General features: G+C 40.2%; 2 protein-coding genes and 1 pseudogene across 3 annotated transcripts in view; 1 reads left to right on the top strand and 2 right to left on the bottom strand.

Moving 5' to 3' along the window:
* Positions 1-269: 269 nt before the first annotated feature.
* Positions 270-2,721, bottom strand: LOC309688224 (spastin-like). The gene has a single exon (XM_082503805.1). It carries the CDS (start codon positions 1,595-1,597, stop codon positions 476-478), a length of 1,122 nt encoding a protein of 373 aa, XP_082359931.1. The 5' UTR covers positions 1,598-2,721; the 3' UTR covers positions 270-475.
* A 4,574-nt stretch (positions 2,722-7,295) lies between these two features.
* The window catches only part of LOC309688213 (polypeptide N-acetylgalactosaminyltransferase 17-like), a 49,998-nt pseudogene continuing 45,778 nt past the window's right edge, over positions 7,296-11,515 (top strand). The window contains exon 1 of the transcript in view: positions 7,296-7,383. The product of the transcript in view is annotated as a polypeptide N-acetylgalactosaminyltransferase 17-like (transcript). The remainder of the gene's footprint in view (positions 7,384-11,515) is intronic.
* LOC309688221 (spastin-like) lies at positions 7,390-11,508 on the bottom strand. Its single transcript, XM_082503802.1, has one exon. The coding sequence runs from the start codon at positions 10,382-10,384 to the stop codon at positions 9,263-9,265; it is 1,122 nt and encodes a 373-aa protein (XP_082359928.1). The 5' UTR covers positions 10,385-11,508; the 3' UTR covers positions 7,390-9,262.

Raw genomic sequence — 11,515 nt, 5'->3', positions numbered from 1 at the left:
TCCATTTCTTTTAATAGATTGCACTTGTCTGTATTTTGCTGTTGTTTTTCCTTGTGCATCTTTTCTAACTGCTCATTTCTTCTTGTGATTTCTTGAAGCTTACGCTGCAGGTCTTCATTTATTTTCTCTTGTTGCTGCTTTTGTGCAAGCATTTCAGCGTTTTCACACTTCAAGTTGTCTGAGTTCAACAACATCTCATTAATGACCTCTGAGTGTTTTTTCGCCATTTCATTGATCCTACGCTGCATCTTTGAACATCGTTTTTCCAATACTTCTCCTTCCAGTTCAGGTGTTCTGTCCTTCATTGTATTAATTTGTTCAGTTGTAGATTTCTTCTCTCCAAGTCCTGGAGAATACGTTTTTTTTCTTTTTCCTGTTGCTCTTTCTCTTGAAGAAGCTCTTTATTTTTGCACTCTGTTTCATCCAGCCTGACTGGATTTGGATTTATTGAAGAAGGACCACCAAAATCTTTGTTCTATTTGGTGTACATGTTAAGAGTTGCTGGACTAACAGTTGGTTTGATTTGCTTCAGAGAATCCTCAAAGTCTTTTATCTTAATGTTGCGCACCTCAGCAGCAGCTATAACACGGACTTGTTCTGGTGCCAACTCTCTTATTGGGCCAAGTGCAGCATCTTTGGCTAATGCTGTCAAATCGCTCCCTGAATATCCTTCAGTCACTTTTGCAAGACAGGACAGTTCGTCTTGGCTCAGTGGACTCCCGTGCGTTCCCAAAAGATTTTTCAGCAGCGTAAATCTTGTCTTCTCATCGGGTAAGGTCACATATACTCTTTTTGCAAAGCGCCTTAATATTGCTTCATCGAGCTCCTGGGGCCTGTTCGTTGCTCCCATTACAAGTACTCTGTCATCCTTTCCTGACTGCAACCCGTCAAACTCAATGAGGAACTCAGTTTTTAAACGGCGAGAGGCGTCGTGCTCCCCCTCCCTCCTTTGACAGAGCAAGCCGTCCACTTCATCGATGAAGATTACTGAGGGCTGTCTCTCTCTTGCAACTGCAAAGAGTGCTCGTACGAGCTTCTCGCCTTCTCCCACATATTTGGAGGTCAAACTAGCAGCACTGATGTTGAAGAATGTTGCATTAGACTCTGCAGCAACTGCTTTGGCGAGCATGGTCTTCCCATTTCCTGGTGGGCCAAATAAAAGCAAGCCACGTGCAGGAGCTCTCAGACCAGTAAAGAGATCAGGTCTTAAGGCAGGAAGGATGACAATTTCTTGAAGTGCTTGCTTTGCCAGATCCTGCCCTGCGATGTCATCAAATGACACAGTCGCTCCACTGTATACAATTTCATTTGTAATTAAGCTGACCAGTTTACTGTCCACATTCTTTTTCATATCCCTCTTCGGGGGCTGTTTCACAGCTGCCGGTCTTCCATTCTGAGTTTTTCCCACCCGAGCGGTTTTCTTTGCATCAGTTATTCTTAATGGAGGTCTTACAGAAGTGGAGGGTCTGATGGTGGTGGAAACACCTGCGGGTTGACTTTTAGGAACTGACTTTGGCTTACTTGCAATTGTTTTGGTCGACATTTCTCTTGCGCGACTTCCCCCCTGTTCACAGTCATAACACGGTAAACTAGTCATAAACGAAAACGTTTAGGCTATTTATCGCATTTAAAGGTCTTTCTTTGGGACAACGTCACAGAACACAGAAACGTCACAGGGCTTTGGAGCGTGATGTTACAGAGGTTTACAAATACTTTCAAATATAGCTCTGGTCGAACGTTTGAAGGCTGCGAACAAACTGACTAAAACTTGCTGCTCCTGACCCCTATTTATAGAAAAACTTCAAAGGCTCAAAGGCATGTGCTTGTGACATCATCACATGTCCTTGTGACATCATCACATGTCCTTGTGACATCATCACTCTTCATGAATCAGATTGTCACATGACATTTTAGAATGGGGATGTTTTTTTTTAAACCGTTTTCAAATTTAACCCTCTGTGGTCCAGGGTATAATTGGCCGTTCTTGACTATTTTTGATTTTACCTCTATATTTCACCTTTAAAATATGTTTTTCTTGCCTTATTTGGCACCATTATTTTCAGCACAACCTCAAATATCTGAAATTTGAGTTATTGTTTTCATTTTGGTATACTATATTAGCACAGTTGATCTAAATTAATAACACAATAAATTGTGTGTGCATCTCCTGTTTTGTCATGGTTGTATGTCCCGGTTCGTGACAGGCTGCATGAGCTCATCTGGTGGGAGTGTAGTACTGTAGTATTTCAGGCATAAAAACGTGGTTTTCACAGACCTTGTCACAGGGTCTGAGTCTAAGATTCAAATTGTAAACACACAAACACTCAGGCTTGCTGCAAACCTTAGCTGATCCCCCGTGGGCTTAATTTACTGCCATTGTTTACGCACCATTGTAATTGCTTCTCTAGTTTGGCATTACACTTTAATTATGGAATGTAATTATATTTTGTCTATTTTTAGTTGTGGCATTGTGTTGTAATTAATGAAGGGCCTGCACACTCCAATATCAATTTACAATTTAAATTCTCCACAGCATGTTTAACTACATTATGTTGTGCCTTTCCAGAATCCCAGATTTACTTACACATCTCCCTTTATGATACATTAGTACTACATTTGACCTAAACCTTTTCCATCCTTTTTCCAAACTCTCATTCATTTTTTACCTGATAACCAAAAACTGTGATAGTGAAAGGCTGAAATATTTCTAGGGGTATGAGATTTCTGTGTGTTTTCTGTAGGTGAGCAGCTGCGAGAAGTTTGGCTACGGGGTGATGGTGACACAGGTGGCAGCAACTGCTCCGGGAGTTGTGGCTCTGCACAGTTCAGGTACTATTGCAGTTATTTGGACACAACAAACACTTGTCAGCTGTGATGCTTAAGGCTTATATTATAAGTTGTTGTTGTTGTTTTTGTGTTGTCGGTATAAAGGAGACTTAAGGCAGCTTAGGGAGAAATGTATTTGTCAAACCGTTTTTGTTTGGGTAAGAAAGAGTAAGAAGAGGCGTTCTTTTTTGATAAATGGATTCACATATCAGTTGTATACTGATACTAGGTTTATCCATATGCAAAAGGCTCCAGGAAATACCGTACTCTTGTCAAAAGAGGTCAAAAAATGAAGCTAGTGAACAAATATTTTAATCCTGCATTCTTTCTATTGGCTAGAAGGGGCGACTCAACTGGTTATGGGAAAAGAAGTCTGATTACTTATCAGCCCTTCGCTTATAACAGCACCGCTGCGTTCTGAAACCTATTCTCTCCTATGACTTTACCCACGCAAGAACAGTTCCCTGCTGTGTTGAGCAGCGCTGGCTGTGGAGCACTCATGTGTTCCATGATGTGACATATGTTTGTGCCATCGATAAAAAGGCAGACTGACAGAAAGAAGGATGACCTCAAAAAGTGATATAGTCCAGACAGAGCTTACAAATGATGGGCCATTTGCTAAACCTGCAGCACACACTGCTTTCTATTAAATACTGCACGTGCAAAGTATGTATAATATGTGCTTGTCCAATAGATATGCTGTCTTAGCAGCTATTTACAATGTTACATAAGAAACAAATGTGGGATCCAACCACCATGCTACTAAAGAGACACTGTGCGTTTCCCCTCCAAAGCAAACCCTCCACTTCAGTGATGGAGTCATGCAATTATTCTACTGGGGTGAAGACAGTTTAATTACAGCATCACTGCAATAACAGTATCCATCCAAAAAAAAAAAAACATCAAATAAAATTTTAATTATTTCTAAATAAGAAATTCGTGATAAAACAGTTTTCCAATTAACCACTACATAACAGTAGTGTCTAGTTCTTATTTGGTAGGAAATGTCCACCAGTGCTGTAACGTTTTCAAAAATAATAGTAAAAGAAAAAAAGCATTTTGATGAAAAACTAAACCAGCGTGACCTACTGTACAAGTTTGTTTAGGCTGCTTTTGCAGCAGTGCTCTTTATAAAGTCTCCAGGGTGTGATAGTAATAAATCATCTGTGAATGAAACCTTTTACACGTTTAAAATCACTTTGTCTGCCATAGGCAAGAAATCTGTTCCTATAAATACACCGTTTAATTATGTGTTCGCATTGCAACTGCTGCTCTGCCAGAAGTGTAGGTAGAGCAAAGTCAACCTATACATTATACATATCCTCATATTTGAACATTCAATATCAATATATTTTCCACATATTGTGAATATAACGCTGAGTCCTGCCTGACAGCACATTCCCATGAGTGTGCAGAGAGGGAGAAACACGCAAACACCGTGACGAGACAAGAGCACGGGCAGTGTGATGTTACTTCACCTCTAGATGGCACTATTGCACAACCTACAACCTTCTGCATCGTTTCACTGGAATGGATGACAAGTACAGTGCAAAAACAATAACAGGAACAAACTGAGTCCGATATGATATACATATTTATGCCAAAAAAAAATGCCCGTTTGATCTTGTGTTTCCATGTAGGAACAGGGAAAAATGTCTATATTGTGTTGTCTGGTTCACCTCGGCAGAGTTCTATGGCTTTGGCAGGAGGGTTGAGAGGAAACAGAAAGGGCCTTTACCGCCTGCACCTGGCATGTTTGTGATGAAGCAGCTGCCTCTACTCCTGCTGAGCCTCCTCCCTGTACCTCTGAACCCGAGTGAGCAGAGAGCACCGACGGTCATGCACACACACAGATACTGTACACTTCAACAGACACTGGAGATACAAATGATGGGCCATTTGCTAAACCTGCAGCACACACTGCTTTCTATGTGAAAGAACCATTCTGTGAGAAAAACTCTACTGCTCATTTGATCTATGACCTCTGAAAAACAGTTCATGATTTCCATTACTATTCAATTATAAAAAAAAAAAAGTACATTCCCTGGGTTATACAGCACTGATATGCAAAGCTTAATTGTATATCTGTAACTCTAGAACTGCAGTATTTATAGTTTTCTTAGTTTAATATTTCAATTTCATATTCTTCTTCTAAGTATAAAATCCCTTTTGTTATATTTGTCTCATTAATTTAACTGAAATACACTGAAAATTGCTCACAAATTAAGGTTTATGTGTCAATACAAATGCAGGTTTTATTGCTGGGAGCTTCCCGTGATGCACTGACTATTTCTTCTTCCATGACACTAATGTTTTGTCTTTGCTTCATCATTTATGTACTGTACTGTATCCCCAGTTTTCCAGCGAGGGCTGCGTACATTTTGATTGCATTAACGTTTTTATCCAGCCTTTATGTGCAAGCTTGAGCTGCAAAATTCAAATGTAGTTACTGACAGGCCAAAGTGCAACAGGGAAGAGATTAAATGGGATCAAAGGGAGTGGCATTATAAATTCCTTCCTTCCTGAGATTCAAATCCTCCAATCAAAACGGTGCCAGCAATGCAAAGACAGATTTCTTTAAAAGATTGCACACAATAACAAAGTCAGTCGTTTATTTATTAAAGCACTGTTAATAATTTTAGTTGCTGCTATTTCAAATAAATGTTTGGTACAACAAATTTCTCCGTGTTCTGTCTCAGGCTTTATTCGGGCCCTGGTACTAGAGCTATGGTCTGTTCTTGAGTGCAGCAGTGACGACATCAGAGTGGTCCGTCCCAAACCAACTCCCATTGACCCCACAGATAGGAGTTGCATTAAGGTATTGTATGTATGTGCGTGCGTGTGTGTGTGAGAGAGAGAGGGAGAAGGAGAAACTTCCTGGAGCCCACAATGCCCCAATTTTTAGATATCTACATAATAGTACAGACACAGATCTCTTAGAAGTTTTGCTTTTCCATCATGTTTTTAGCTCACTGGTTACAAAGGTGTTTAAATTGATTAAAATTAAATTGATTCCAATTATTATTAACCCAGGACTCAGAATAGTGGTCCATGTGTTGCTGTGATACCAGCAGCCATGTAGAAAATTCACTTGTGAATATTCATATTTAAGAAACTGGCAATAGTGATTTTGTTAACAAGAAAGGCTTTTTGCTGATTGGTTTATGGGTGTCTGGGCAAATAAGCCTTACTTTCATAAGACTGCATTTTTAGTTATGTTTTTGGCAGAATTTCTCTCAGGAAAGCTTCAACAAGCTCCAGCGTGAGCCTGTCTGTGTGTGTCTGATGCTTGGCCTCTGACAGCAGCCAAGTCATCTCTCTCAGAGAGACTAGCCAAGTGAATACGGACAGCCAGTGATGTGTAAACTGTGTCCTGCCACAGGCGACTTTAAAGTCTGCCTTATCAGTGGGTTATACATATATGCTGAGGTCAAAGGAAAACTAAATATACACACACCAGCACTTTGGTGAATTAACTCGAGTCTTTGCTTTAATCTGTGCTAAGTACAGTAGGAGGTTTGGTAGTACATATGAAGATAAGTTCACACATGCACAGAAACATCAGAAGACACATGAAAGTATAGATATTTCTATTTTAGAAAAAAAAATCCATCGTATCTTGTTTTTTTCTTTACGTTTCTTTGAAGCTGTTTAATATAATCTAAGTTGTAGCTCGTTTGTGCAAGTGTCTCTCTTTTTTTCCTTTGATGCTTTTGATGATATGTTTTCCCTGTTCTACCAGACCCAGTGAAAAATGCAGGGAGCTTTCCTGTAGTTTAATATTCTTCAGGCTGCAATAGGTTTCTGCTCAACCACTCTGCTCAGAATATATGTCTTATTCAGTTTTGAGAGTGTGGTAAACCATGTTTTATCTTTGCAATCATAAATTCTTTTTACATTTTGTTTTGCTTTGAATACTACAGATATTATTTGTCATATTATCGGTAGTGTTTGTAGTTGAATAGTGTTATATTATTATTATGTGTTAGGATTTGATCAATCCATGACGTGCACAAATGCATTCACAATGGTCTTTAAAAGCAAATACATTTTTTCTCTCTAACAGCTGCTGTATTTACTTTCCTCTTCAGTCCTTCCTGTACTTGGTCAACCTCCTCTCCTCTTCCCAGTCGGTGTGGCAACTGCTGGGCCGACAGTCTTTGGCCAACAAAAGCGAATACACCCTGAGGGAGATGCCAACCTCCATACCTGTAAGTGTTTTTCTTCTTCTTCTTTTCCACACACTGCAGTTTTTTTTTGTCATCCATCTGAGGGCATGTTTGCACTTTTTATTTGGCCTCCAAACACCACCCACCCATTTGTTTTACTTCAAACGCATTCAAATAAACCCTCTCACACTGAGACTGATATACGTTCTCCACCTTACCCATTGTAAATTTCCACACAGTTTTCGTTTTGCACCCTATCCGGTGCATTCTTGTTCAAAGCCTCTCATTTTACTCCACAGGATTTGATTGACAGACTGATTGCCGTGAATTCGGATGGGAAGATTCATTCTCTCTTCCACTACGAAGAGAGTCACACATTCGGCCTAAGGTGGGATTCATTATTTTTTTCATATTACTTAACATCAGTGGGGAAGTAGACGATATCAGATTATCACCTGGTGACTGCACACACACTTCAGCCTCTGGCAATAGGAGACTGGCATGGTGACGTAATCGGCCTTAAAATGCGGCCTTTAAGGCTGCAGACCCTGAATTGGGATACAGCCTCTGAATCGCTGCATCTTGTAGCTGTGTCGTCTTAAATTGGTCATGTGATTTTGACGCGCCGGCGCGTCCGGCAACCCCAGAGGTTTAACTTAATATTTAAGTGTCTCTTGGTTTTAGACTAGTTGTTTAGTCTAATTTGATGTTTTAAACCAGAAAAGGAAGAAGAGGGCTTAGAATTACAGGTAAGAACTGCTCAGTGGTATGTGATAAACTGTAAATGTAAAGCTTACAGGTCAGTCCTCATGTTTTTAAATCAGATTTTGAGTCTGTACATGGCACATTATGCTTTTGCATGTTGTGAAATGTGCTGCAAAACAAACTGAGGTAAACTAACTGGTTTACTGTGATGGATTTAAAGTGCGTGTGACTGGTGCGCAGTGGCTGTGGTGCTCACGGTCAGAGTTCAGTCACAAAGAGGGTAACAGAGATGAATTTAAAGTTAAGGTGATGGTGCTTAGATTCATTCACAGACTGAAACCTTCACACCAACTTTATCCTGTGTCTCTTAGTTTTAGACTAGTTGTTTAGTCTATTTTGATGTTTTAAACCATATCACAGGGTTTTTACTTCACCATTTACGGGGTTTTAACAAGCAAACAAAAGACAGATCGTGATGTTTGAAAATGTTTTGGAAATATTCTTTAAAGATTAGATGTAAAATACGCAGAGGATAAATTCAATTGGTTTATTAGTTTATTACATAAGTTGAAAAAAAGTTAAACAAGTAAATAAAGAAACAACGTAAAAGAAAAGTAAACAAAACAAATCGGTAAATAAAGGAAAATGGTAATAAGAAGGGGAAAAAAAAGAAAAGAGAAAACCCCAACAATCCCCTCTGAGCAAGCACTAGGCGACAGTGGGGAAGAAAAACTGCCTTTAAACGGGCAGAAACTTCCGGCAGAACCAGGCTCACGAGGGGCAGTCAACTGCCGGGACTGGTTGGGGTGAAAAAAGATGAAGGAGAGAGGGAAGAAGTGTTAGGAGAGAAGGGGAGAGGAGAGGTGAAAATTAAGATGGAACAGAGGTGGAGGGAGACGAGGTGACGTCAGCAGTAGAAAAAATAGAAAGAGTAGAAAAAGCAGGAGTGTCCCTCCTCCAGAAGAAGCGGAAACGTTTTTTCTTCTTTTCCATGAGCTTTTCCACGACCACTTTTTTCTCTAGGATGAGGGTTCTCAACTGATCGGTTGTTTCTTCAACTTCCTTCTCAAGTTTCTGGCATCTTTGCTCCATTTCTTTTAATAGATTGCACTTGTCTGTATTTTGCTGTTGTTTTTCCTTGTGCATCTTTTCTAACTGCTCATTTCTTCTTGTGATTTCTTGAAGCTTACGCTGCAGGTCTTCATTTATTTTCTCTTGTTGCTGCTTTTGTGCAAGCATTTCAGCGTTTTCACACTTCAAGTTGTCTGAGTTCAACAACATCTCATTAATGACCTCTGAGTGTTTTTTCGCCATTTCATTGATCCTACGCTGCATCTTTGAACGTCGTTTTTCCAATACTTCTCCTTCCAGTTCAGGTGTTCTGTCCTTCATTGTATTAATTTGTTCAGTTGTAGATTTCTTCTCTCCAAGTCCTGGAGAATACGTTTTTTTTCTTTTTCCTGTTGCTCTTTCTCTTGAAGAAGCTCTTTATTTTTGCACTCTGTTTCATCCAGCCTGACTGGATTTGGATTTATTGAAGAAGGACCACCAAAATCTTTGTTCTATTTGGTGTACATGTTAAGAGTTGCTGGACTAACAGTTGGTTTGATTTGCTTCAGAGAATCCTCAAAGTCTTTCATCTTAATGTTGCGCACCTCAGCAGCAGCTATAACACGGACTTGTTCTGGTGCCAACTCTCTTATTGGGCCAAGTGCAGCATCTTTGGCTAATGCTGTCAAATCGCTCCCTGAATATCCTTCAGTCACTTTTGCAAGACAGGACAGTTCGTCTTGGCTCAGTGGACTCCCGTGCGTTCCCAAAAGATTTTTCAGCAGCGTAAATCTTGTCTTCTCATCGGGTAAGGTCACATATACTCTTTTTGCAAAGCGCCTTAATATTGCTTCATCGAGCTCCTGGGGCCTGTTCGTTGCTCCCATTACAAGTACTCTGTCATCCTTTCCTGACTGCAACCCGTCAAACTCAATGAGGAACTCAGTTTTTAAACGGCGAGAGGCGTCGTGCTCCCCCTCCCTCCTTTGACAGAGCAAGCCGTCCACTTCATCGATGAAGATTACTGAGGGCTGTCTCTCTCTTGCAACTGCAAAGAGTGCTCGTACGAGCTTCTCGCCTTCTCCCACATATTTGGAGGTCAAACTAGCAGCACTGATGTTGAAGAATGTTGCATTAGACTCTGCAGCAACTGCTTTGGCGAGCATGGTCTTCCCATTTCCTGGTGGGCCAAATAAAAGCAAGCCACGTGCAGGAGCTCTCAGACCAGTAAAGAGATCAGGTCTTAAGGCAGGAAGGATGACAATTTCTTGAAGTGCTTGCTTTGCCAGATCCTGCCCTGCGATGTCATCAAATGACACAGTCGCTCCACTGTATACAATTTCATTTGTAATTAAGCTGACCAGTTTACTGTCCACATTCTTTTTCATATCCCTCTTCGGGGGCTGTTTCACAGCTGCCGGTCTTCCATTCTGAGTTTTTCCCACCCGAGTGGTTTTCTTTGCATCAGTTATTCTTAATGGAGGTCTTACAGAAGTGGAGGGTCTGATGGTGGTGGAAACACCTGCGGGTTGACTTTTAGGAACTGACTTTGGCTTACTTGCAATTGTTTTGGTCGACATTTCTCTTGCGCGACTTCCCCCCTGTTCACAGTCATAACACGGTAAACTAGTCATAAACGAAAACGTTTAGGCTATTTATCGCATTTAAAGGTCTTTCTTTGGGACAACGTCACAGAACACAGAAACGTCACAGGGCTTTGGAGCGTGATGTTACAGAGGTTTACAAATACTTTCAAATATAGCTCTGGTCGAACGTTTGAAGGCTGCGAACAAACTGACTAAAACTTGCTGCTCCTGACCCCTATTTATAGAAAAACTTCAAAGGCTCAAAGGCATGTGCTTGTGACATCATCACATGTCCTTGTGACATCATCACATGTCCTTGTGACATCATCACTCTTCATGAATCAGATTGTCACATGACATTTTAGAATGGGGATGTTTTTTTTTAAACCGTTTTCAAATTTAACCCTCTGTGGTCCAGGGTATAATTGGCCGTTCTTGACTATTTTTGATTTTACCTCTATATTTCACCTTTAAAATATGTTTTTCTTGCCTTATTTGGCACCATTATTTTCAGCACAACCTCAAATATCTGAAATTTGAGTTATTGTTTTCATTTTGGTATACTATATTAGCACAGTTGATCTAAATTAATAACACAATAAATTGTGTGTGCATCTCCTGTTTTGTCATGGTTGTATGTCCCGGTTCGTGACAGGCTGCATGAGCTCATCTGGTGGGAGTGTAGTACTGTAGTATTTCAGGCATAAAAACGTGGTTTTCACAGACCTTGTCACAGGGTCTGAGTCTAAGATTCAAATTGTAAACACACAAACACTCAGGCTTGCTGCAAACCTTAGCTGATCCCCCGTGGGCTTAATTTACTGCCATTGTTTACGCACCATTGTAATTGCTTCTCTAGTTTGGCATTACACTTTAATTATGGAATGTAATTATATTTTGTCTATTTTTAGTTGTGGCATTGTGTTGTAATTAATGAAGGGCCTGCACACTCCAATATCAATTTACAATTTAAATTCTCCACAGCATGTTTAACTACATTATGTTGTGCCTTTCCAGAATCCCAGATTTACTTACACATCTCCCTTTATGATACATTAGTACTACATTTGACCTAAACCTTTTCCATCCTTTTTCCAAACTCTCATTCATTTTTTACCTGATAACCAAAAACTGTGATAGTGAAAGGCTGAAATATTTCTAGGGGTATGAGATTTCTGT

The sequence above is a fragment of the Aulonocara stuartgranti genome, assembly GCF_965226115.1.
Source record: "Aulonocara stuartgranti genome assembly, chromosome: 14".
Taxonomy (NCBI): domain Eukaryota; kingdom Metazoa; phylum Chordata; class Actinopteri; order Cichliformes; family Cichlidae; genus Aulonocara; species Aulonocara stuartgranti.
The sequence above is the reverse complement of the archived record's forward strand: the minus strand, read 5'-3'. Positions and strand labels throughout refer to the sequence as shown.

Bases quoted from the DNA above. Each gene is read 5' to 3' on its own strand.
- LOC309688221 (XM_082503802.1), bottom strand. From the start codon at position 10,384: ATGACTAGTTTACCGTGTTATGACTGTGAACAGGGGGGAAGTCGCGCA.
- LOC309688224 (XM_082503805.1), bottom strand. From the start codon at position 1,597: ATGACTAGTTTACCGTGTTATGACTGTGAACAGGGGGGAAGTCGCGCA.